This window comes from Lepisma saccharinum, chromosome 7 (genome assembly GCF_977018435.1).
Source record: "Lepisma saccharinum chromosome 7, izLepSacc3.1, whole genome shotgun sequence".
Classification (NCBI taxonomy): Eukaryota; Metazoa; Arthropoda; class Insecta; order Zygentoma; family Lepismatidae; genus Lepisma; species Lepisma saccharinum.
The window spans coordinates 44,301,457-44,324,702 of record NC_139235.1 but is presented as its reverse complement, the minus strand read 5'-3'; the positions used below and the strand labels follow the sequence as shown (position 1 = coordinate 44,324,702).

Here is a 23,246-nt window from a genome sequence, read left to right as displayed (position 1 = left end):
GAAGATGCCGTTGATGCGTTCAAAAACCATATTATGGAGGTGTCTCAAGAAGATTGGAAAAACTGCTTTGACAAATGGTTCGAACGAATGCAAAAGTGTATTGACCATAAAGGAGAATACTTCGAAAAACAATAAAGCAGTTTTCAATGCCAAATTCCTGTTTTTTCATTGTTAGGCTCAAAATATAAATAGTGACCCTCGTACTGATGGAACAAGGTGTTTCCCATTCTTATTGAAAATTTTAATTGTAAAGCAGGGGAATAGAGAATAAAGTTATTCAGGGTGTCGACCAGTCAAATAATAATAATAATATAAAAAAGGTAAAAAAATCAACAAGTAGGTCAATAAGCTATTAAAAGTCGAGAAATTATACTTGTGGCCACAATGACTGATTGGTTTATTTAGTTGTTTTTTTTTACTTCACTCTTCTGCCCATTTGGCTAATCATGAAGATGAGGATGAATGGTGGTGAGATGAGATGGATGCAGGAACAATCACAAACATATGGACGACCCCCCCCCCCCTCCAACACAAGTCCCACATGAGATTATACTAACTTCGAGTCTGCCAAATGCAGTCCAGGATGCATTAATAGATAAAGCAGGTTTAATTCTCTTATTAAATACAGCTTCAGTTTTCACCTTAACTGCCCTTTTGATAGGGTTTTTTCATTAAATAAATATTTATTTTCTTAACTGCTAATTTCCAATTTTACCAAGGTAGGGGTCGAATAAGTAAAGATTAAGAAAAATTAAAAAAAGGCTAAGAAAAGTGCTGAAAAAGTAAAGATTTTTGGATTGGTTGTTTTGGTAGAAACCCTGTTATTGAACTAAAAACGACCCACGATGAAACTTCTGGAACCATGCACGTCCGGAAGGGGGGGGCAAGGGGGCCGCCTTTGGGAAATGATTGTCCACCTACAAATTATATATTTCAAACATAATTTCATTTCAGTCACAGTAATTTATGTTAATTATTATTCATGCGTTGAAGGAACATAACAATTTCAGACAAATAGTGTTTTTTTAGGGGACATCACTATTGTGGGGAAAAATATGCCTCCATTGTCCCCCTGGAAAAATCCTTTACAATACCGGACCACTCTCCAATTACTATGAAATTTCACCTACTCACTAATTGTGAACTCCTAATCAAGAACCTGCATGTAGTAATTGGCGGTCAAGTATGGAAATCGAGAAAAAAAAACGAAATAAACTATGTTTTCTTAGCGTAACGTAACCCTACCATAAGAACAAAAGCTCCACAGAAGATGCCATTTTCCCAACATGAAGAAATCAACAGGCAAGACAAGGTATAGTTCTCTTAGTTAAATATTAATGTTTCTTTGTATTTATGCTAATGGAACCTAACCTAACTTCGTAGGCATTCCTCGTCTGATGTCAGCAAGATTGTTGAGAGTAGAGGAAGACCATTAACGAATTACGGAAGAAAAATGGTTCCGAATTGCTGTGTATGGACAATCATCGTGCTAAATCGCAAGGTTATTTTACAAGTTCTACACATAAATGTACAATTTTAACAAGTGACCGCCAAATATGAACTACAGATACATCATCAGGACACCGAAAAAAAAAAAGGAGGTTTGAAACTCTGACAGGGGCTTACGTCATCAAACATATGCAGCATCCGGTTGTCGTAGGGCAAGCAAACGAAAGCAATGACAATTGTGCGTCGGTGAGATATTTCTCTTGAAAAATACATGATTTCCCGGTCAAATATATTCCACGATGAAAGAAAATACCTCAACGGACGTTGTAACCCTTGGAGAAACTCATTTCCGTAAGTAGTTTCGGTAAATATGCGATATCGAATTTACAGAAGAAACTACTTACTGAAATCAGTTTCTGTACCATTGTCGAAGTTCTTCGAGGTATTTTCTTTCGCGGAAACTGAAATCTTCACCATAGAATGCTGCAGAACGAGAAATAATCACTTTTTATGTAAGGAACTTGCATTTTCTGACATTAAGCTGTTGTTTCCATTATGTACCTGCAGATGGCGTGAGCGTCGAAAGTCACGCGGTCTCGCCAGTGTTTCCAAACGTGCCTTTTTCTTACGAGATTTCTTTTATTTTTTATTTTTTTTTAACTATGCTTACCTAACCCAGCCCAGCCTAACTTAACCTTGCCGGAAATGGTCCGTGGGGCTATCGTAAATGGTTTTTGGGGCTATCCGTCAATGGTTTTTTGGGGCTATCCGTCAATGGTTTGTGATGACATAATGAACACGAAAGTAGGTATTTTTCAGTGAAGAAAGTTGAAACACTGCATACCCACTCCAAATCAACAAAACACAAGCACGACGTGTGCAAGCCATATTGTCTGTAACCCAAGCGGAACAAGGAATAATAATGACTCGTAATATGAAAAGTTGACACTATTTTATGGAAAAAGGCATAACTTCACTTTAAAGAATCTTCCGCAATGCAGAATAGGTAAGTATCAATGCTAAAATTAACGAAATAAACGAGTGAGAGGTGTTCGGGCGATATCGCATATTTATCGTAGTTCCTTGTGTAAAATTGAAGAAATGTGTCTCCGATGTATGAAACTGTTACCAAATTAATCTCGTGTTCTAATGACAGTCGTGATCGCATACTAAGAATCTAAAATGCAATCTTCATTAGTATACACCTATATGACGTTCCATCATTTCAGAAATCATTGAAATACCAAAGTTAATGAAAAAACCCACTGAGCTTTCAAATGTGTTTTTTCAAGTGGGTCCTTCCAAAATGTCACTTGCTATGTTTTGCAGCCGAGCCCCTTCATACATTTTCATTTACATATTGTGGCTTTTTTTGTATTTCTCCTAATTGTTTCACATTGTATTTTTACCATAATGCCGAAGATATTTTGTTTAAATTTCTTAATGTGCCTTTATTTAAAATATGTATGACATGGCTTAAAATGAAACCTTGATGCTTGTCTGAATATTTACGAGAGTCGCTAAATATTATCCGCTTGCAACCGTATGCGTAATCAGTATATTTTTGGTAATAAATGTTCAAATACAACAAATCAAGTTATATTGACGCGCAAGATATGATGTTCATGCACCAAACTTCTTTACATGTCATATAAAATTTGTCTTTGGTGTACCTGAGCTATAGAGTTCAAATTATAATTATTCACAGATGATCTATACTTACGTTTGATATATTTCCTGGCCATCATATGTAATCTCCTGTATTTGATTTTCAATTGGAGCTTCAACACATATATTTGCAGATAATGCCATTTTTAAATGATTAGTTTCAAATTGATACATTAGACGCTCACGCCATCATTTTCTAACCATGCGCTCAACTACCATATTTCCTGCAGTGGTGTCTACTCACGTACAGAAATTATACCAGACGATCGTTGGCGTAGCCACTCGGCTCCGCAGAGAATAAAACTTCTACTTCTTCTCACACGTGTTCCTAAAGATTTTGGACATAGGTACTGAAGGAATGTATCAGACAAAATCCGATATCATACCGCGCGTAACTAAACTCTTCCTCCTATTTATAAACATCCACAAATAGGTCCTTCGCAAATTTTGACACCAAGACAACACAAAACTCTTCCTCCTATTCACTAAAGTAAGAATAAAACTTCTTTTTGTAAAATGCTACGAATATTCACAAGGGATAAAGAATAAATAAATGGATTCTTTTTCTGAATTAATTATCTAACCAGATGTGGTGGAATATATAACTGGTGAATATACTGCTTACACATTGAAACAAAAGAGTAGCGTAAAGCAATTCCACATAGCAGAAAGCGAAACTCGAAGTTGTTTACGCTTTTGTGGATTTCTTGTGTCCTGTTTGAACAGTGCAGGAAGAAAGCAAGCCGGTTTTTCTTATATTCAAAGAGATCTGAAGGGTATTGAGTGAAATGCTAAGGAATATATACTACAAGATATTTGTCAGTGTGCATATGTAATTTTCTTTTCGAATATAATATACTGGTAAGTACGTATTTTTGTAATTAAATTTTGTAAATGTTGATACACAGTACCTAGTATTACTGACATTTTATTTATTTGTGTTGTCGGTAAGTAATGAAAATACTTAAAGGAGTGTACCTAGAAATTAAAATGTCGGTATTACAAAAATTAGAAAAAAATAGCAGTGGGCAGTGGTGTGCGGTGCCGAATCAAGCAGGTGGACCATACCACTTGTAACCATGTAACACCACAAACAATCCCCTATCTATCTCTCTCATCACGACTGTATTTGCATTGCAGTTGTATTTTAGAACATTCATAAGGTTTGGGTGGTTCCTTGCAGAAAATAGCCATTGTTTATAACCACATTATTTTTTAGTGTTGTTTGACATTTTTGGCCCAAGTTCGGATTGTTTAATTTCGAACGAATACTTGTACATCACGTTTTTTTTTTATTTCTGCTGTTGCGCGTGGTTTGAAGAGGTTTTCTGCTTAAGACCTGCTTCTGCATGATGAGCTATTGCGTTGACTTTTTTAGTTACGTTAGAACTCTTAGCATTAAAATAATGTCCCTAAATGCTTTTGTAGTTAACCTTAGAATGCAAAACCTTGTGTGAGAACTTTGAACACGAAGCCTTCGTAATTTTTACAACCCGATTTTACCTATTCTTAAAAATCTTCTTAATTACTAGTCTTTTATAATTTTCATGTTTGGTGTTCTTAATTTATCTTCTGATCATTGTAAAAAGATATATTTATAGTTCTTTTAGTACCTACCATTATTCTAAATATGTTATTGTTCTAATAATATTTTTTTCATCTCGATCTTTCAAAAAATGAAAGGAAATACGGTTTGGAATTCTTTTTTTTTAAAAATAAACAAGAAGCTTTTAATTTGTTTGATAGCTAGTTAAATGTTATGAAACATACCTTGTGATACTAATTCAAATCCAATTTTACAAATATCACTTAATTTGAAACTTGAATAATACTGTTTCAAAATTTACGATTTGAAAAATGGGAGCTAATACAGAATACCAGAAAGTATCTTCAATTGCTTTCAAATTCGGCATACTCAGTAATTGTAACCTCGTAATGACGAATCTGCAGTTAAAATTTGGCGGTCATGTCTACAAATTGTGAAATATGTCGAAAAAAGTGGGTCCGTGAACAAAGTAAACACCATATTGATTTATGAAGAAAACAACTATTTTTTGCAATGATTAGCATTTCAAAACTATGTTTACAATCACCCTTAATTTTTACTATGCTTGCCTAACCTAACCTTACATGAATGGTTCGGGGGTAAACATATTTTTCAACTTTACGCAAGATGCCATTTTCTCACATGCAAATGAACGCTCCATGCAATGGGTCTCAATTATTGAACAACACTTGAGCAATATTGTGTAATGACTACGGTAGCAAGCCCGTTGTGTGGAAAGGAAGACGTCTTCATATCAGAAACATGGTTTCCATGTTATTGCATAGCGGGGCCCAAGTTCCTTTTGTTTTATTGCAATTTCATCATGCTACGAATGCAATTTTTACATGGTTCGATTTCAATTTATGTCTGTTAACAAATACTGCAGAGTTTTAGCGATCACTTAATATTTTGTTCAATATATGCTATCGTTGTTAGGTTAGGCAGGTTAGATTTGGTTCCCTTAGCATTAAAATAAAGTCCCTAAATGCATTCTACTGAGGTTCTGATTTACTTCTACATTCATTACCATGCTTCTACGATATTTACTGTCGCTTGTCGATGGAGAATATCTTGTCCTATGCTTGATAATTGTCTCTGTTCAACACTTGAGTCATTGCTAGTTGAGATACAGCTTCTATGATGGAATGGGTCACTCTGTAAGGTAGGGAAGTTAGCAGGCAATATTTTCATCACCCTCACCCTCCGGAAGCTTTGAATCTCCAAGAGGTCTATGTGTTGTACTATCCAGGATTTCCGTAACACTGGTACAATGAATGACAGGCCTATTCAGGGATGGCCATGCAAGGACTGTGCAACTGGGGAAAACCAGTGGTGGTCTGCATTCGCTAAAATCCTGTGCATTGCCAAAATGTCCATGTCTCATTTCTTATGAAGTGACGTAGGACTGAAAACTTACAAGGGACATACAGGTCACTTTCTGCCACCTGAGTTAAAGCATCATAGGGCAATGAAGGCAAATCACCTTATGCCAATGGAAAAATGTTGTACTGTTGAGGAGGCTTTCAACTCTCAACATGACAGGATGTATGCCGCAAGTTCATGAGAAGGTAAGGGGGGGGGGGGGTGAGTTATGATGGCACTACTGACCTCCATTTCTGCGAGAATGGGGTAAAAACATCAGCCCAAGTGTATCAGAAGATGGTCATGGACACAATGGTCGAGGATCTCAACAATACTCTTTCATGATCAGGATTGGAGCTTTCAGCAGAGTTCTGCACGAGCAACCCAGGAGTTGCCTGTCATAATGTGCCTGATTTAATTTCCCCTTCAGGGCCACCCCGATGGCGCAGTGGTAGCGTTGTCGCCTTATCATCAAGGGGTCCCGGGTTCGATACCCTGCAATACAACCATGCCACCTGGTACAGAAATCTGCCACCTAGTGATTAGTTTATCAGCAGCAATCATATGTATTGTATATACTTACTTACTTACTTATTCCGATCCTCTTCTACCGATTGGTGTCGAGGTTTTGTAGAGATCTCGCCATGTATATGAACACACTTATTGCAGTCAAATGCCATTATATTCGACCTCTCAGACTTTCATAATGGCGTGATCATTGGAGTGCATCTAGCTGGAGCCTCAGTGATGAAAACGGCCAACTTTGTGGTGGTTGCAAGGAACATGGTGTCAACTGTGATGGCAGCCTACAGTAAAGAAGGTAAGGCATCACCTTCGAAACAGAACAGCAGGTGAAAGGTAGTGGCCCAAAAGCACAAGACAACTGTGTCCCAGATACCTCCAAGATGAAATTCCATCTCCAGGACACTGCATCAATCAAAACTATCCAACAGGAACTGCATACTTACTGGTATCATTCATAGCAGAGCTACTATTCCAGAACTATTGGTGGCACTGTGTAATGCTGTGAAGGGTCAAAAATGTTGATGAGGGCACAGAGGCTGGGCACATGAGCAGTGAGGATAGGTCATCTGGTCTGACGAATCTGGGTGTGTTTCAACCTCTGCACCCCCACTTTTACCTCCTCCCCAAAATTCACAATCCCAATAACCATTGGAGACCCATTGTGTCCAGTTACAATTCACTCACAGAACACACATCAGCCTTCATAGGCTCCCCCCTCCAATCCCTCGGCAAACCCTGCCCTCCTATCTTCCTTGATATCATCCATAACCTACCACCTCTACCATTCAACAATATCCTCATCACTGTTGATGTCATCTCCCTCTACACCAACATCCCCCATGTCCATAGACTCCCTTCCACTGAATCATTCCTTAGCAGCTAATCCAGAACACACAGACTCAGCACACCCTTCTTTATTCAACTAGCCAACCTTGTACTCACCTCTAACAACTTTCACTTTGGAGACCAGCACTATCTGCGAATACGTGGGACAGCCATGGGTACGAAAATGGCCCCCTCCTATGCTAACCTGTTTATGGGTAGGTTGGAACATGAGTTTCTAGACTCGCAACTAAAACTACTCCTCTGGCTAAGATTCATAGATGACATTTTCCTCCTCTGGACACATGGCGAACCCTCCCTCACCACCTTCCTAAATCACCTGAATGACTTCACCACCCTCAAATTCACCCCAAAGACAAAGTGACCTTAAATGTGGATGTCCACATTGTGGGAGACCACTTGGAAACATCCTTTCATATCCCACCAACCAACCACCTCCAATATCTCCACCACTTCAGTTGTCACTCCTACCAGTTGTCCTAATCAACCATGGCTGCCCTCACCCTCATCAACAAACAAATCACCACCTCCCACACTGACACCAAACAATCCAAAACCAATCCTCCTGCTCTGATCACCTAATACCACCCTCAGACCTGCTCCTATTCATCACCACCTCCAGATCCTTACTGCTGCTGGTAAGTTTACCCTTTACCCGAAGCAGGGGCGCCGACTTGTCAAAATTATTGGGGGGGCTCTGATCACTGAAATAAATGAATGAATGACTCACTCCCTCCCTTTTTTAAAAATAAAAATTAAGTCTTCGTATAGCAGTTTTTAAGCAGCTATTATATTCCTCATGCAAATGAAATGTAACATGAAAAACGTGTGTCTGCTCATTTGTTTTTTAGATAACAATTAACATTTTTATTTAAAAGTAGGCTATGTATTTACATTAAGAGGCCAACATAACAGTTTTATGCCGGCCTCAGTAGCCGAGCATGTTGGGTGGTCGACTCAACTCGATTTGATCCGGAGGTCACGGGTTCGAGTCCCGGTGAGGGCATGGGTGCGTTTTAATGTCCACAACAGACTTGTAAAGATAGAACATGTGACGGGTGCAAAGAACCTTAGTGTTGACGTATGCATAAAAATAGCGAATATTTACAATTTTTAACAGTTTTATGTAATTATTTACATAAATGCTAACACAAATCGCAGGCAAATAGTTTTACTGTTTTGTTCTTGCTACAATATTTTACTTTTTAAATTTAATTTTGCAATAATAAATAAACACATAGCACGCCGTGCTTTATCAATAATGCCTTCGATCATAGCCGTTCCCGCTTTCGCAATACAGACTTTTCATAAGCTTTCCTTGCGTACTTTACTGCAAGCCAGTGTTAAATAAACTCAAAGACTTTAGAATTATTTTCCCCTTATTCTTTGGACTAGAGGAAGAGATTTCGAGGATAACTAAATATCGTACATATATCAATATTGCCTGAAAGTCGTGTTTACGACCTCAAATTGTTCAGAATTCACTAAACAACATACTGGTATAATTGTCATATCACCTCGTTATTTTGAAACTCTTTTTTAGTAAAAATGTTATCAATACTCATAATCATATACTTAGTATATAGTAATAAGTCATGTGTTTTGCTGTCTCCGTTCATAGCCCCCCCCCCCCAAGTTGATGGTTTAGCAGTCTCAGTCCCCAAATTTGATGATCTAGAACATTTCAAATGTGTATTTAAAGTTAAGTTCATGTTGCACAATTCAGAGTAAGCTTTACAAGAGAAGCAAAATAATACATTAGATCATCTTAAGCAAAATTATTTGAGGTGCTCTGCCCCACATCATTAACATTGGGGGGGCTTGAGCCTTCCCAAGCCCCATGGAGTCAGCACCTATGACCCGAAGGTCACCTGCCACTCCTTCAATCTTATGTACACCTTCATCTGCCAAATCTGTGGTAACTTCTACCTTGGCAAAACCTCTACTTCCTTGAACCCCAGAGTCAATAACTACTGTTCTTCGACCCAACTGTTGCCACCCACAGCAACAGCATAACACCACCTTTAACAACTGTTTCTGTGTGGGCATTATCCACCTATTACCCCCATGCACAGACACCTCTTCCTGCAGGCGATGGGAAAGGGCCTGCACCCCACTATACCCCCTCAGACTAGACTCAACCTAGCCACCCAATAAACATCCCCACCCCTTTCCCTGCCCTCCTAAACTTCACACACCAACTAACATGCAGTAAACACTGGCAAAAGCACCCCAATTATCTGCCTCTTCTTTCTGGCTACATGTGGTGTACTGACACCATCTTCAATAGTCTGTTTCTACTTCGTGAACATGTGGCTAGGCCGCGAAGTATAGGAATAACTTCTTATTTGTGGTAAGTGTTTACTGTCTCCTACCTCACATATCTTTGTTTATCTGCCCTTTTGGCACTTTTCCTCATTCTATTCCTGTGTTATATGTGAATAAAAGAAAAGAGGGCCACAAGCCCTAAATAACAAGTAAAAGAGGAATATATATATATGAATGAAAGGAAGAATGGCTGTATAGCAAATGAGAAGGAAATAAGGAAACACTTCCATTTGCTTACACAGTAGGTTACAGTCACCTTACAGCATGATGCTGATTGGGAAAGAACAATGACTGGTAGCGTATCTGGCGATAGCAGCAGGGGAAACTTTTCTCAGCCATTCCACATGAAAAATCAATCCCATTCTCCCTGGCCCTCAGAGAACAACATCCCACCTACCTCCTGACAGGACTACAACCTCCACCTACAACTGGCCTTGGTCAGCCATGGTTGTTCTTCCACCCTGGTTGCAAGACAAATATCCAAAGCTGCCTCATGCATTTCCACCAAGAAACCTGATACCAACCACACCTGTACTTGTCACCCAATACCATATCCATCCCAACAAAATCAGATACACCCTAAGTTCCCTCCTCCACATTCTGTACAGTGATTTCGACACCAGAAGCATCTTTCCAGAGAACTAACTGCCCTTCACTGTTGCTGTCCATACCAGCAACCACCATGGTACTCCAATGACTGCTTCTGGCTAGCAATCATCACCCTGTATCACAATCCAACAACATCTCAGTATGCAAATGATAGGAGAGAGCCTACGTATTAGCTGTGAGTGCAACCACACCCCCTGGCCTGAATAATACCACTCAGTAAGTTTCCCAATCAATCCCATCACCCCTCATTCCGAATTCTAACTCTTCTCATCAAATTACTCCCATTCAACCAACTGTGAGAACTATTGTGCAATATGTCTATCCACCGTGGCACTTAAAGTGTACTCAAGAATAGAGTTGGAAGTGGTCGGAAAAAAACCGGAGTTATTTTCCGTGGCTTTTTTCTGCTTTTTTCACAAAAGTGTCTCAAATCAATGAAAATACATAAGTTGCCAGTATTTTTCCTGTTCTATGGTTCTGGTTTATCTCCCTACTGTAAATTAGACAGTCATATCTAAATAAAAATACCATATACAATGTGAAATTCGTAGCTAGACATAAACAGTGTTTTAAAAGAGCCAGCTTTTTTTCCAAGTGTTATCTTCATATTTTGGTAGGCTTATTAAATACAGAGGTTGTTTGCTTTATATCCGACCATTGTCGATTCGGTGCTGCCACCTGGTGTATCATGCTGGAACTATGGGTCTGCTGGCGGGAGCAGTGTTGTGCATGACCTTGTAGGTGCCTGAGTGTTGGTAGTGAATGTTATCAAATGGCACCGAAAATCAACCGGTATTGGGAGGGTTACGTAATGGCCCTTTTCCATGCTAAATTTTCTTACGTACGCATTGTGAAACAGTGTCGGGAGAATGGGTTAGCACTCGGGGTGACTACTGCAAAAGCTATTGTGGCCCGTTACACAAAACAGGCTCTACTTGCGAAACATTCACCCATGAAAACCACCAGGAGAAGGGCTGCAAGCAAAGTGTCACCTCTAGTGCTAAGGAGGATCCGTCGATTGGCGTGCCAAGAAAATCCCCCGACTCAACGTGATATGGCCCACAGATTTCACCTCGCACCGTCAACTGTGAACAAAACAATTCGCAAGCGCCTCAGGTTGAAGTGTGTGCAGAAGGCCCGTGTACACCACCTTCTACTGTGTGAAAAGTACATGGCAGGTTCCAAATGGAAGAAAGTTGTCACAATGGATGAATCATATGTCCATCTCACTGCTGGTGCTGGTGGTCACATTCGGGCGATCACATACCGTGACATTGACAGCAAGGAGCACGGCAACTTTGTTCGTCAGTGCAGGGAAAGTTTCCCTCTTGGCTTTATGGTTGTGACGGGATTCGGATATGAGGGTAAGTTGGACAAGGTGGACAAAAACGTGAAGGTGAAAGTCAGATACTTCCAAGACTCCATTCTGGCACCTATCGATTGGAGAGACATCCCACAATTGTATGGAATGGATGCGAACCAGGTGATGATCCATATGGACAAGGCTTCGAGTCATACCGCCAGAACATCACGGCGTTTTTATCAGGAAATGGCAGAGGAATTAGAAATTCGTGTCATTCCGTTTGAAGACATTCCCGTGAAAAGCCCAGATGCCAGTCCAATGGATTTTTGTGCATTTGGACTGTTGAAACGACGTCTTCAACATCGCCGCCCGCGCACCCTGGATGGTCTATGGAACGCTTGCAGGGAGGAGTGAGACAGAATTCCCATGCCTGTCCTGCACTGGAGCTTGCTGCAATGGAAACTGTGATGCCGGGCAATAGTCCACAATGCTGGGGGTCCAATAGAACATGATCGGTGGTGGCGGCGCGGTATCTCTTAAGGTGAGTATCCGTCAAAAATGGTCGGATATAAAGCGAACAACCTTCTGTATATCTATGTAGTATAAGCATATTCACATAACTAGAGTAGTATGTTTTTATGTTTTTAATAGAACCTAATAGTATGATATCATTTTCAATGTTTGAATTTGTTATACGAACACGTACATGAAGCAGAAAAGGAAATATTGCTCTACCTTTTGAAAATCTAGTATCAAATCTCTTTACATGAAATTTTGTGTTCAGTTTAATTTTGTTTATTCAAAGACTGTTACAGTTATAACAAGTTACAAATATGCTATGAAATGGTATGTCTTTTGGCTATTAAAGAAACAAATGTGAAATTGTAATTTTGAAACTCAAGTGAGAAGAGTTTGTTAATTTAAATCAGGTCCGAGTGTTGCTATGTGCCCCATGCATGGCGTAAGTTGCAACAGTGATTATGCATTGTCAGAATGGCACCCTTTGAAATCAATGCACACATAATAAGGATTTCTCTCCGCACACAGCCAATGGGACCACATTTTGCCTCTCCACACACAGCCAATGGGACCACATTTTGCATTGTTTGCACTGCACCCAGTCTTCTTCCTCTTTGTAGGTTTCTCCACACACTAAACACTGATATTCTTTGCAAGAACTTTGGAATAATGTTGTCTTGCACATAATTTTCTTCTTGCCTTTCCTTTGCACTACTCTTCTTTGAATCTTCCAAAGCCTTTTTTTCAGGTGTGTTTGTTAGAATGGCACTTCGTTTACGTTTACGGTTCGTCAACCTTTAGGTATGGACGAACATTTTCAGGAGAAAAGGAAACTTTAGGTATACTCACTACTGAAGACTTTTGTGTGCCACTTGGACCCGGCATTTCAATTTGCGAATGCAAAGGTTCACTTTGAACATCACCTGAAGATGATTTAGTCGGCAGTGCATCCCACCTGGCAGTTTGGACTATGTCATCACTATCAGATACGGGAGGCCTACTATCTACCTGTCCTGCTGGATTTGGTAGATTTGAAACGGAACACGACGGAAAGTCGCTTTCTTCAAATATGTCAGAATTGAAGGGAAATATTCCTGTTTGAGCAAAACCTAATGTTATGTTGGTAGGGGTAACTGTATTAAAAAATGTTGTTTTAACTATTTTTGGTATGTCGTAGATTGTAAGAGTTTTTTCTGGATGATTCTTATACCAAGAATCAATTGCTCGGCCACACACTTTCTTAAATGGACCGAAAACACTGACACATGTTCACCTCTTTGTGCACTGCTCACTATGCCAACCTGTTTTGCTCCTTTTCGAGCTACAACCTTATTTGGTTTTATAACAGTTGTGACACCAGTTTCATCCATGTTCCAAATTCTTGAGGATTAATAATTGTTTCTGGACAGATCTTCAGAAACTTTGTCAAAAAACATACGCACATTTTCTTTGTTGAAACTGGACATTCTTGCTAAAGAAGTTGATTCAGGCAAACGCATCGAAAAATCTTTGTTTCTCTGCAGGAATCCCCTGAATCATTCAATACCAGCCATTCCGTTTACCGACCACGATGAAGGAGCACTTATATCAAACTTAACTGCACAGAGATGAGCTAATTTTTGCACTTCCTGTGGTGTTAATCCAAACATAATCTCACTGGAACGCTGCAAGTACATTTTGAAGATATTCTCTTCTTCGTCTAAAAACACTTTCCATGGTTTCGCATAACCACAACGTATGTTCTGTCCCTCACGAGGACCACTTCCTTGTAATTTCTTCTTTTGTATGTATCTTGAGAGGGTTGAATATTCAATGTTGAACTCTGCAGCCACTTGTCTTAAGCTGATATTTTTGTCATCTTCGTGTTCCAGGACTAAATTTGCTTCTCTATCCATCACATCAGGCGGTGTAGTCCTCTTTTGGGTCTTTCTCTTGTAGTTCCTCATCTTGCAGGCTACCTGAAACAATAGAAATAATAATAATAATAATATGGCAACTATTATACAGCAATACGACAACAATAGTTTCGGCAGGAACTTAAGAAGGAATTTTTTTTAAAAATCTGGAAGAAAAAGAGACCATATCAGATAGCATAACAATATTAATGTTTTGTGCTGCTAGTAGAAATTACATGCACATGATTATAAACATAAAAAATTCATTCACAATTTACGTATTTATCTAGCACTACTAAGTGAAATATAGTGTTTTCTTGCCATACTGATGTGCGTGTAATTTTCTATAAGAATAAATAAGTGAAAATTCTAAATGTGTGTTGGTTACTGAATATAAGACTAAGTATGTGCTATCACATTTTTCTTTTACTTGAAAAGATTTTAAAATTAGTAAACAATAAACTGTATTTAGATTTATCACATAAATAGTAGGATACTGAGATTTATCAAATTTATCCCATGCAATTTGAAAGTATGTAAAATGATTGTGCCATTTCGTTCCCATTCAATGTTCATCGCACTGCATGAAGGAAATAATCTAAGTTGAATTGTTGGACTCTATGTAGTTACTATCAGAATATAAAATATCATACATATATTTTACCTCGTTACATTTGGATATTGATACAAGGATGAGAAATTCCCATTATAAAATTGTGGAAAGAAGTAATTTTCTGAATAACGTGATGGCCCAGGGGGGGGGGGGATATCTGGACCCCGTAACCCATTTTGGTTGGCCCATGTTGTGTACCCTAGTCTAAATGTCACCGCACGCCACTGGTTGCAACATCTGTTGCAACTAGCCTCACCGATATGTTTGATTATGGAAACTATTCTTCCTCCACAAAAATTGCATCACATGGAAAACAATATCACTTTCCACACCTTCAATAAACATGCTTCCAATCGACCACATGTCGCATGCTGTGGTCATTTACAGGAATTGCATATAAGAAATTGTAATAGATTCTTAAAAATTACTCACCGTCCACAAAATTATTTCTTCCTCCACTCTGACAACTGACATAACAAACGGTTCATCAGAGACATCAACCAACGTGTGTTGGAAGGACAGTAAGCGCAGCGCAGTAGACTCATCCTACATAACCGAAAAAATACTGTTACAAAATGCCTCCTGTTGCAAAGTGCCCCACTTTCCCCTATTGACTTGCTGTCAAATATAAAATTAAATTTAAATTAGTCGTCAACCTTTGGGTGCAATGAACGTTTTGGGGTCCGGCAGTTGAAAAACACTGGCACTAAAATTGAAGCAGAAGCAAGAAAGACTGGCCTGGCCACAAAGGGCAAAGAAAATATATTTTTGAAATCTGGACTGGACCTACAGTTTTAAATTATATCCGAAGCACTCTAACTCCATTTAGGATTTAACCTCAGTCTCCTCCTTATTACAAGGCAACAGCACTACTTTATTCCACTCCAGAGGCCCCATTTATGATTATAAAAGGAACCTTCTATCAATAAGCTGGCCTTTTTCCATCAACAGTACTTGCAAATCTGTGATTTATAGACTAAATTAAATCTTAATGTCTGATGAAGTAACTAACAATCTTGTTAAGTATAGAGAACATTCAGACTGAAGCAACCAACCTATGACAGTGGGGGGTGTGAAATTTAACTGACAACTGACATGGGCCCCCTCAGTCTGTAAGCAAGCATCCACCATGCATGCACACACACGACCGAGGTGGCATGATACACACCATTGAAGGAGCTTTCAGATTGAAGTCACAGATGACAAGCGACACAGTCTCCTTCAGTATAAAGCAAAACATTCACCGTGCATGTAAGAACAACAGACCGAAGCTGCACGATGCACGCCACCGAGAAAACAGTGTAGTCTGAGCAACATGCAAGTGACATGTTTAGCTCGTTGTCGCACTTCAGTTCAAAGGTTGAATGGATTACTGAGGGTATGCTTTCAAGTGACACTTGCAGCTTATGTTGCTTCGGTTCAAAATGTTGCATTTACTAAGGAAGCAGTGCCATGTGTTGCTTCCGTCTCAAAGCTCCGTTACACAAGATATACACAGATTCACATAATACGTATACTTCTGCATGTGTCTTGTGAACAGTAAAGATTTTTAATTGTTCCGAGACATCAAATATTTTAATATTAACATTTGTTTCATATTTTATGACATCAACATTTAAATTGAGACACAGTCATGTAAAAGGTTGTTTTAAGTCCATTTCATGGTCCGATGTGCTCATCAAGACTACACGTTTAGTATTAACCCTACCTTACCCGTGTCTTACAAGAAACTTATACCCTGTTCCAGCTAAATGTGGAGCAGGGCCGCACATAGTGGCAGAGGAGGAGGGAAATTGAGTAAACAAAGCCAATGGGAAACAGGAAAATCAGGTAACTCCAGTTGCCTCACCCCTCCATTAGGCAATCCCGTCCCTCTCACTGTTCATTGGTGGAGCCATCTTGCATCACTACTTGCGCAGAGACTTGTTCTCATTTGTCTGCTCCACAGAAAGCTGGAACAGGGTATACATACCGAGAGGCAACTCAGAGACCCACACTTTGTTTTTTATCACTAAAATTCAAGAAACCATTTTACTATTGAATTACAGCTTCCTTTGCTGATTATATATGTGCAGTTATTTATTATTTATAATAAATTACAAAAATTACTATCTTTAATAAAAAATAATAACCAGTTATTGCATGAGTGTCTCACATATGTCTTAGCGTTCACTAAAACTCACAAAATCCATAATAATTTTTTATTAATGCTTCTTTGTATAAGTGCAGTTGTTTATTAAATATAATAATTACAATAATTAATATCATTACCAATCAATTGTACACTGTCACTGGCATGAGGGTCTTGAATGAGATGAATTCAAAGGTGTCACCTTATAAGCCCACCAAGTGCATTTTGCCTCCTATTTACGTTACATTTACGTTTTTAAGAAAAAATAATATAGAAATATTGCGAACATCCTAGAGAACAATGTATTTTTTTTTCAAACAGTTGAAAAATCTAAAAAATGTACATGTGGTTGGCCTGCAAGCCCCCCCTCTTCATCTCGGTAAGCTAGAGTTAAAATTGTATATGAACCATTTTGCAATATGTGTCCACTTGTCCACTGGGATTGGCCAATATCTGTCTCTTGGCAGCTACATCATGTAATTTTTTTTACCTAGTTGTAAAACATGTCACTACAAACCTGTAAACTCATAAAAGTAACTTAAAGTGAAATAGGTTAGCTGTAATTGGTAAAAAGCCAAAAAAGCCAATATTTCCAGTTTCTTTCCAAAAGAAGCCGGCTTTTTATCGGGAGAAAAACGCCCATTAAAAAAAGCCAGCTTTTTTGCAACTCTACTCAAGAATATTGGAAGTAAGGCTAAGAAAAGAAATAGAAGTGGATGTGGAAGAAGAACAGGCTGCTTTTCGTTCTGAGAGACAAACAAAAGATCACGTATATTCCATCCAAACGATATGTGATAAATACTTAGAAAAATGAAACAAGAAGAATTTAGCATTATTATATCTAAAGGCTGATTTTGACTCTGTACACAGAAGAAATATAGGCAATATTAGAGAAAATTAGAAAAATGAAATCCCAGGAAACTCATTTGAGTAATAAAATCGACATGTTAAAGAGTAGAAGGAATAGTAAGATTGGATGGAAAGATTTCAGATGGAGAAAGGAGTGAAAATGAAACAGTGAGTAGCTTGAGCTCTTTATAGTATGTATGGATGAAGTTCTAAAGATATGCAAAAGAAGAACAGCAAGAACAAAAGTGGGTAATTGGAATATGAGATCGATACATTGCCAAGAATTAGTATATGCAGATAACATAATACTAATAGCAGATAGAGAGAACAAGCTACAGGAGGCGTTTAAAGAATGGGCAGAAGTGTTAAAGGCTACGAGGGTCACTATTTATATTTTGAGCCTAACAATGAAAAAACAGGAATTTGGCATTGAAAACTGCTTTATTGTTTTTCGAAGTATTCTCCTTTATGGTCAATACACTTTTGCATTCGTTCGAACCATTTGTCAAAGCAGTTTTTCCAATCTTCTTGAGACACCTCCATAATATGGTTTTTGAACGCATCAACGGCATCTTCCGCCGACGAAAATCGTTGTCCATGCAATTTATTCTTGACATTCGGGAACAAGAAGAAGTCATTGGGTGCCAAATCAGGACTGTACGGTGGATGACCCATCAATTCTATTTTTTGACTGTTCATAAAGTCGGTTGTTAGACGAGATGTATGACAGCTGGATTGTCTTGATGAAGAATGATCCGACGGCATTTGTTTGTTTTCCGTATTTGACCGATGACCTCTGGCAAACAAATTGTTGTGTACCATTCAGAGTTGACCGTTCTACGTTCCTTTAAAGGCACAGTTGCCACATGACCAGTTTCCCCGAAAAAACAGGTGACCATTTGTTTCGATGTGCTTCGAGCGTGAACAACTTTTGTTGGATTGGGTTCATCTTGAAACACCCATACAGTCGACTGCTGTTTACGTTCCGGCTCATATGCATATATCCATGATTCGTCACCTGTTACAATCTTATATACGTCTTTTGAAACACCACGATTGTATTTATTGAGCATTTGTTTGCACCAATTGACGCGAGTGTCTTTTTGAGTTCAAATTGTGTGGGATCCAACGAGAACATACCTTTCTCACAGCTAAATGATCATGTAATATTTTATATATGCTGGTGGAACTAATGCCTATGGTTGCCTCAATCTCACAGTATGTCACATGACGATCTTGCAGTATTAGGTTTTGCACAGCATCAATGTTTTCTTGAACAACAACTGATTTTGGACGACCTTTGCGAATCTCGTCGGTGAGCGAATGGCGGCCACGATTAAATTCGTTATACCAGCATTTCACAGTGGCAAAGGATGGAGCTTTATTGCCAAATGTGGAAGTAAGTTGATCGATGCACTCTTGTCTTGATAATTCATGTTGAAAATCGTAAAAAATCATCGCATGAAAATGTTCACAAGTTAATTCCATTTTATTGTTGTCGCGCAATCTCCAAGGCAACATAAACAACACAAATGAAGCTATTGACAAAACATTTGAAGTACGTTATGGTCAATAATGCCAGACGATTCCGTGCAAACGTCAAATCGCGCCTAACTTCAATCAGTGTTGCCAAGGCTCAAAATATAAATAGTGGCCCTCGTAAAAGAATGACGGTAAATGCAAATAAGAGCAAAGTGGTGCAAATAGGTAGAACGGAAGAGGTAAGAGGAAGAATTCACATAATGTTTGATGAAATAGAACTGGAGTAGACAATGTATCTGGGAACAATCATAAACCAACTGATATATTACAACCAATATTTTCCGATACATTGGCATCGCCTCAACCCTAAGCATGACCAAAAGTGGCAGAAAAGCACACAAAATAACAGAAATATGAAATAGAAAATGTTCGAAAATGTACAGGTAATGTATAATTTTTGCTGTGTTCAAACAGAGAAATGTGGCTAACCCACAAAATGTTTTGAAAGAAGAAAGATACTTCTTTCTTTAATGCTGTAAATGAAAGAAATGTATGCCCTAATGTAAGACATGCATGTAGCAGTGAACAAACATAGCTTCTGGATTCACTTCATACACTTTTGATTGTAATTCATTCTGCTCATTCCCTTTACTGCTGTGCCATCCTATGCATGCAAATCCATCTTGTTGCCCAAATTAAATTTTGTTGCTGTTCTATCTTTACTGATGTCATCAAATCGAATGAATCTTTTGCAAGCACTACCATTTACTCTTACGTATCATAAAACAGGAAAATTGGACCTCTTACTGATGCATGATGATCCATCAAGCAGCATAGAAACAAAAGTGCTTGCTGAAACTTGTGTTTTATTGTTCTTTCATCAATACAAAACTGGTACCTTCAATAAGATAATTTAAAATTCTGTTTGAGAGCCTGCTAAGCACTCTTCCATTTGCAATGATTGCAGAGAGCAGGATCATATTTACCCATCAATTTGCTTAAAATCAATGTAATTTCCTCCATTAGTTGAACCTTTTGTTTCATCATGGCTCCTAAATGCAAGTTCTTGTTTCCATGCAAACATCTTATGTCTATAAATCTTTTCAAAAGTTCTATTTTTATCAGTTTCATTGTTTTAAAATGTCAGATCTTCTTTAGAGTTATAACTTTTTATCAACTTTTAATTTACCAAACATCTTCAATTGGATGTGTGTACAGATGTGATTATGGAAACAGTCATGTCTTTGAACTGCATTATGGAAAATTTTCAAGTTGCTGTGCCGTCAGGGGTGCCCACAAAGGGGGTGGGGGGATTATGGCACAGGTTGGGCCATCGAGATTTGGGGGGGGGGATTTTTTCCCTTTAAATAATATAAAGTTCAACATTTTTATATTTTTTCCAAAATATATGTAAAAATGCTACACCTTAAGTGGCTGCGGTGGCTCAGTCGGTAACGCGTCTTACTACCATGCTAATGGTCCCGGGTTCGATCCTCGGCCGGTTCAATTCCGGGAACTTTTCTAACGTAGGAAGCGGCCACGGCGCCCACCCAGCGTCGAATAACATGGGTACCTGGGGGAAACCCTGGGGAGTAAAGGCAGTCTGGGGCGTGATGCTGATCACATCATCCCCACTCACAACCGGATCAAGAAAGTGTGGGGCGTTACCCCCACACCCCCTATATGCCTTCATGGCATGGTGCTATGCACAGGGGAGCACTTTACCCTTTTTTCCCTTAAGTGCACCATATTTAATCCATTAGATGAAGAAAAGAAAGTGTTTAAGGGTATTATCAAAGGAGAAAGGGGGAGAAATATCCAATTCTTAGGTAGTAGGCCTTAATTAACACGTGGGTTCTGGGGGGGGATTCTAAATTAAACGTTGGGGAGGGGTACAGTATCCAACTCTAGGTCTTAGTTTATAGCAAGTATTTTAGTTAGAGGGGGATTGAGCATTAAATTGAGGGGGTATCCAATTCTTGTGTATTAATATTGTCTTAGACTGTTGCGCAAATTCTGGTGTGGAGAGTGAGAATTAATTTTTTAAGGAGGCAATATCCACTCTTCAATATCAACAGTAAGTCTTACATTTTCATTGAAATTTTGGGGTAGGATTGACTATTAAATTTAAAGTAGAAGATAGGAAGCTCTTGATAAAGTGTTAAATCTTAGATTGTTAAGGGATTTCTATAGTAGAGAGAGAGAGTTCGAACATTAAATTTTGGAGACTGTATTTAGCAATATGGTATCCACACGTTTTCAACCCCGAATTGTACTGTTTCCAACTTAGAGCAGGTGCATCATTTGGAACAAAAATATATAAAATCCGCATTTCTAACTTCTTGTCACAGGAAAATTTTACTTTAATAAGTTAAATGTACACTGAAGATAAAATCCACGGGTTACTAAAATGATTATATTTTCCCCAAGAAAATGGGGGAGGATGAGTTGTCCTGAGCTTAAGAATTTCTAGCTAGGGTTCTGTTATGTCTTGTGATACAATAATTGAATTGGTTGTACGGCTGGAGCATGTTATTTGTTTTGCCAAGGTGGAATTTCTTTATCTTAAGTTGTGTAACAATTTGTGTTAAATACTGAAATTGTGAGTTTTATAAACCCACTCACATGTACTATTTATATACATAATTTAATTTACTACATTTTACCAATCAATGTGCTAGCTTTAAGTTTTTTTTTGAAAATCAAACAATTCAAGAATATGTACAGTTTAACATGGCATTTCATTGAAATAGAAGGGGGACAAGTCATGTGTTGGAATTTCTTATGTATCAACCACTTTGGTCTTTCTTGGAAAGATTTATGTTAAATTATTGGAAACCTGACTTCAAATTATCCAAATGTAACCTTCAAAATTCGAATTAAGTAGTCATTTTTAACATTATTTTAGATAAGGGTTTCAAGGGGAATGTGCTTTTGTTCGAATTATCCAAGTTCGAATTAAAGAGAGCACACTGTAATTTAATTTCCTTGGACCCCAATATTAAATTTCTCTTTTACTTCATTCTGTATGTCTTCGCTGTATGAATTGAAAATCAATGGTAACAGTGAACATCCTTGTTTAACACATGTCTTAATTTCCACTTCCTTTTCCCATTCATCTCTATTTGATTATGGCTTTCTGGTTTCTATACAGGATATCAACAATTTTTAATTTTTTGTTAAAGTTCATTGCTGCATTTTAAACAAATAGAATACTGTCTTTCAATTTATTTTGTCAAATGCTTATTTGAGGTCCACAAATAATATAAGACACATTGATAGACAAAAGACCATATATATTATTTTTCCTTGCCCTATCTTGAATCAGAAGTTATAATATTTCTACTTTTTGTTTCATTTCTCTACTTCAGAGACAACATTTGCTTTTCATTTTAAATATAAAATTAATTTTCACAAAATTTGCAGAAATATAAAATGTTGTACATAATTATTTTAACTATTTAGTTAGTTAGTTTTTATTTTTTACTCAAACTATTATGTATTCTAACCAATTTGTAAAATCTGAAGTAGAGGTGGGAAGAAAAGTCTTGTGCTTTAACTTTGCCATCCAAAACAATCAATAATAATTATAACAATAATAATAATAGTAATAATAATTTATGAATAAATGTATTAATATGAAAATGAGTGTGAGTAATGAGTGAAGTTGTAAAATGTGAAACTAATAATAATCATTTAATTCAAAATTACTGCACATGTAAATAAATTTATGTAAAGGGGATGTGTGTTTATATACATGTGGACAGAATTAACTTTTGTTCTGTGAAAATTCTAAAAATTGTAATGTTTTATTCAGGCGGATCTCTTCAGAACACCCCCCCCTTCCCCCTACTTGAAGTCAAATTCTATCTAAAGGTCAGACATAGTAAGGCTTTAGAAAAAAAATATTAAAATTAAGCACATTTTTAAAATCTAATCTGGGTATGATATCTTGTCCAGAGTCTTGGTTGGTTGGTTGATTTGGTGCTTTAAGTCCACTCTATGTACAGTAAGGCTAATCGGGACTGGACCTACAGTTTAAAGTGGGATCCAAACCACTGTGTGCCTCCACAGGAGTATCGAACCTGGGACCCCTTCATTACAATTCGATGATGCTACCACTG

The 23,246-nt window shown here is 38.0% G+C and overlaps 2 protein-coding genes across 2 annotated transcripts in view; one reads left to right on the top strand and one right to left on the bottom strand.

Moving 5' to 3' along the window:
• The window catches only part of MED17 (mediator complex subunit 17), a 105,473-nt gene extending 102,122 nt beyond the window's left edge, over positions 1-3,351 (bottom strand). Inside the window, exon 1 of the mRNA XM_083125889.1 lies at positions 3,173-3,351. Within this exon, the coding sequence (XP_082982015.1) occupies positions 3,173-3,291 (119 nt within the window). The 5' untranslated portion in view covers positions 3,292-3,351. The remainder of the gene's footprint in view (positions 1-3,172) is intronic.
• A 437-nt stretch (positions 3,352-3,788) lies between these two features.
• The window catches only part of LOC145989832 (pecanex-like protein 4), a 131,984-nt gene continuing 112,526 nt past the window's right edge, over positions 3,789-23,246 (top strand). The window contains exon 1 of the mRNA XM_083125230.1: positions 3,789-3,978. The gene's annotated coding sequence lies outside the window, so the exon portion shown is untranslated. The remainder of the gene's footprint in view (positions 3,979-23,246) is intronic.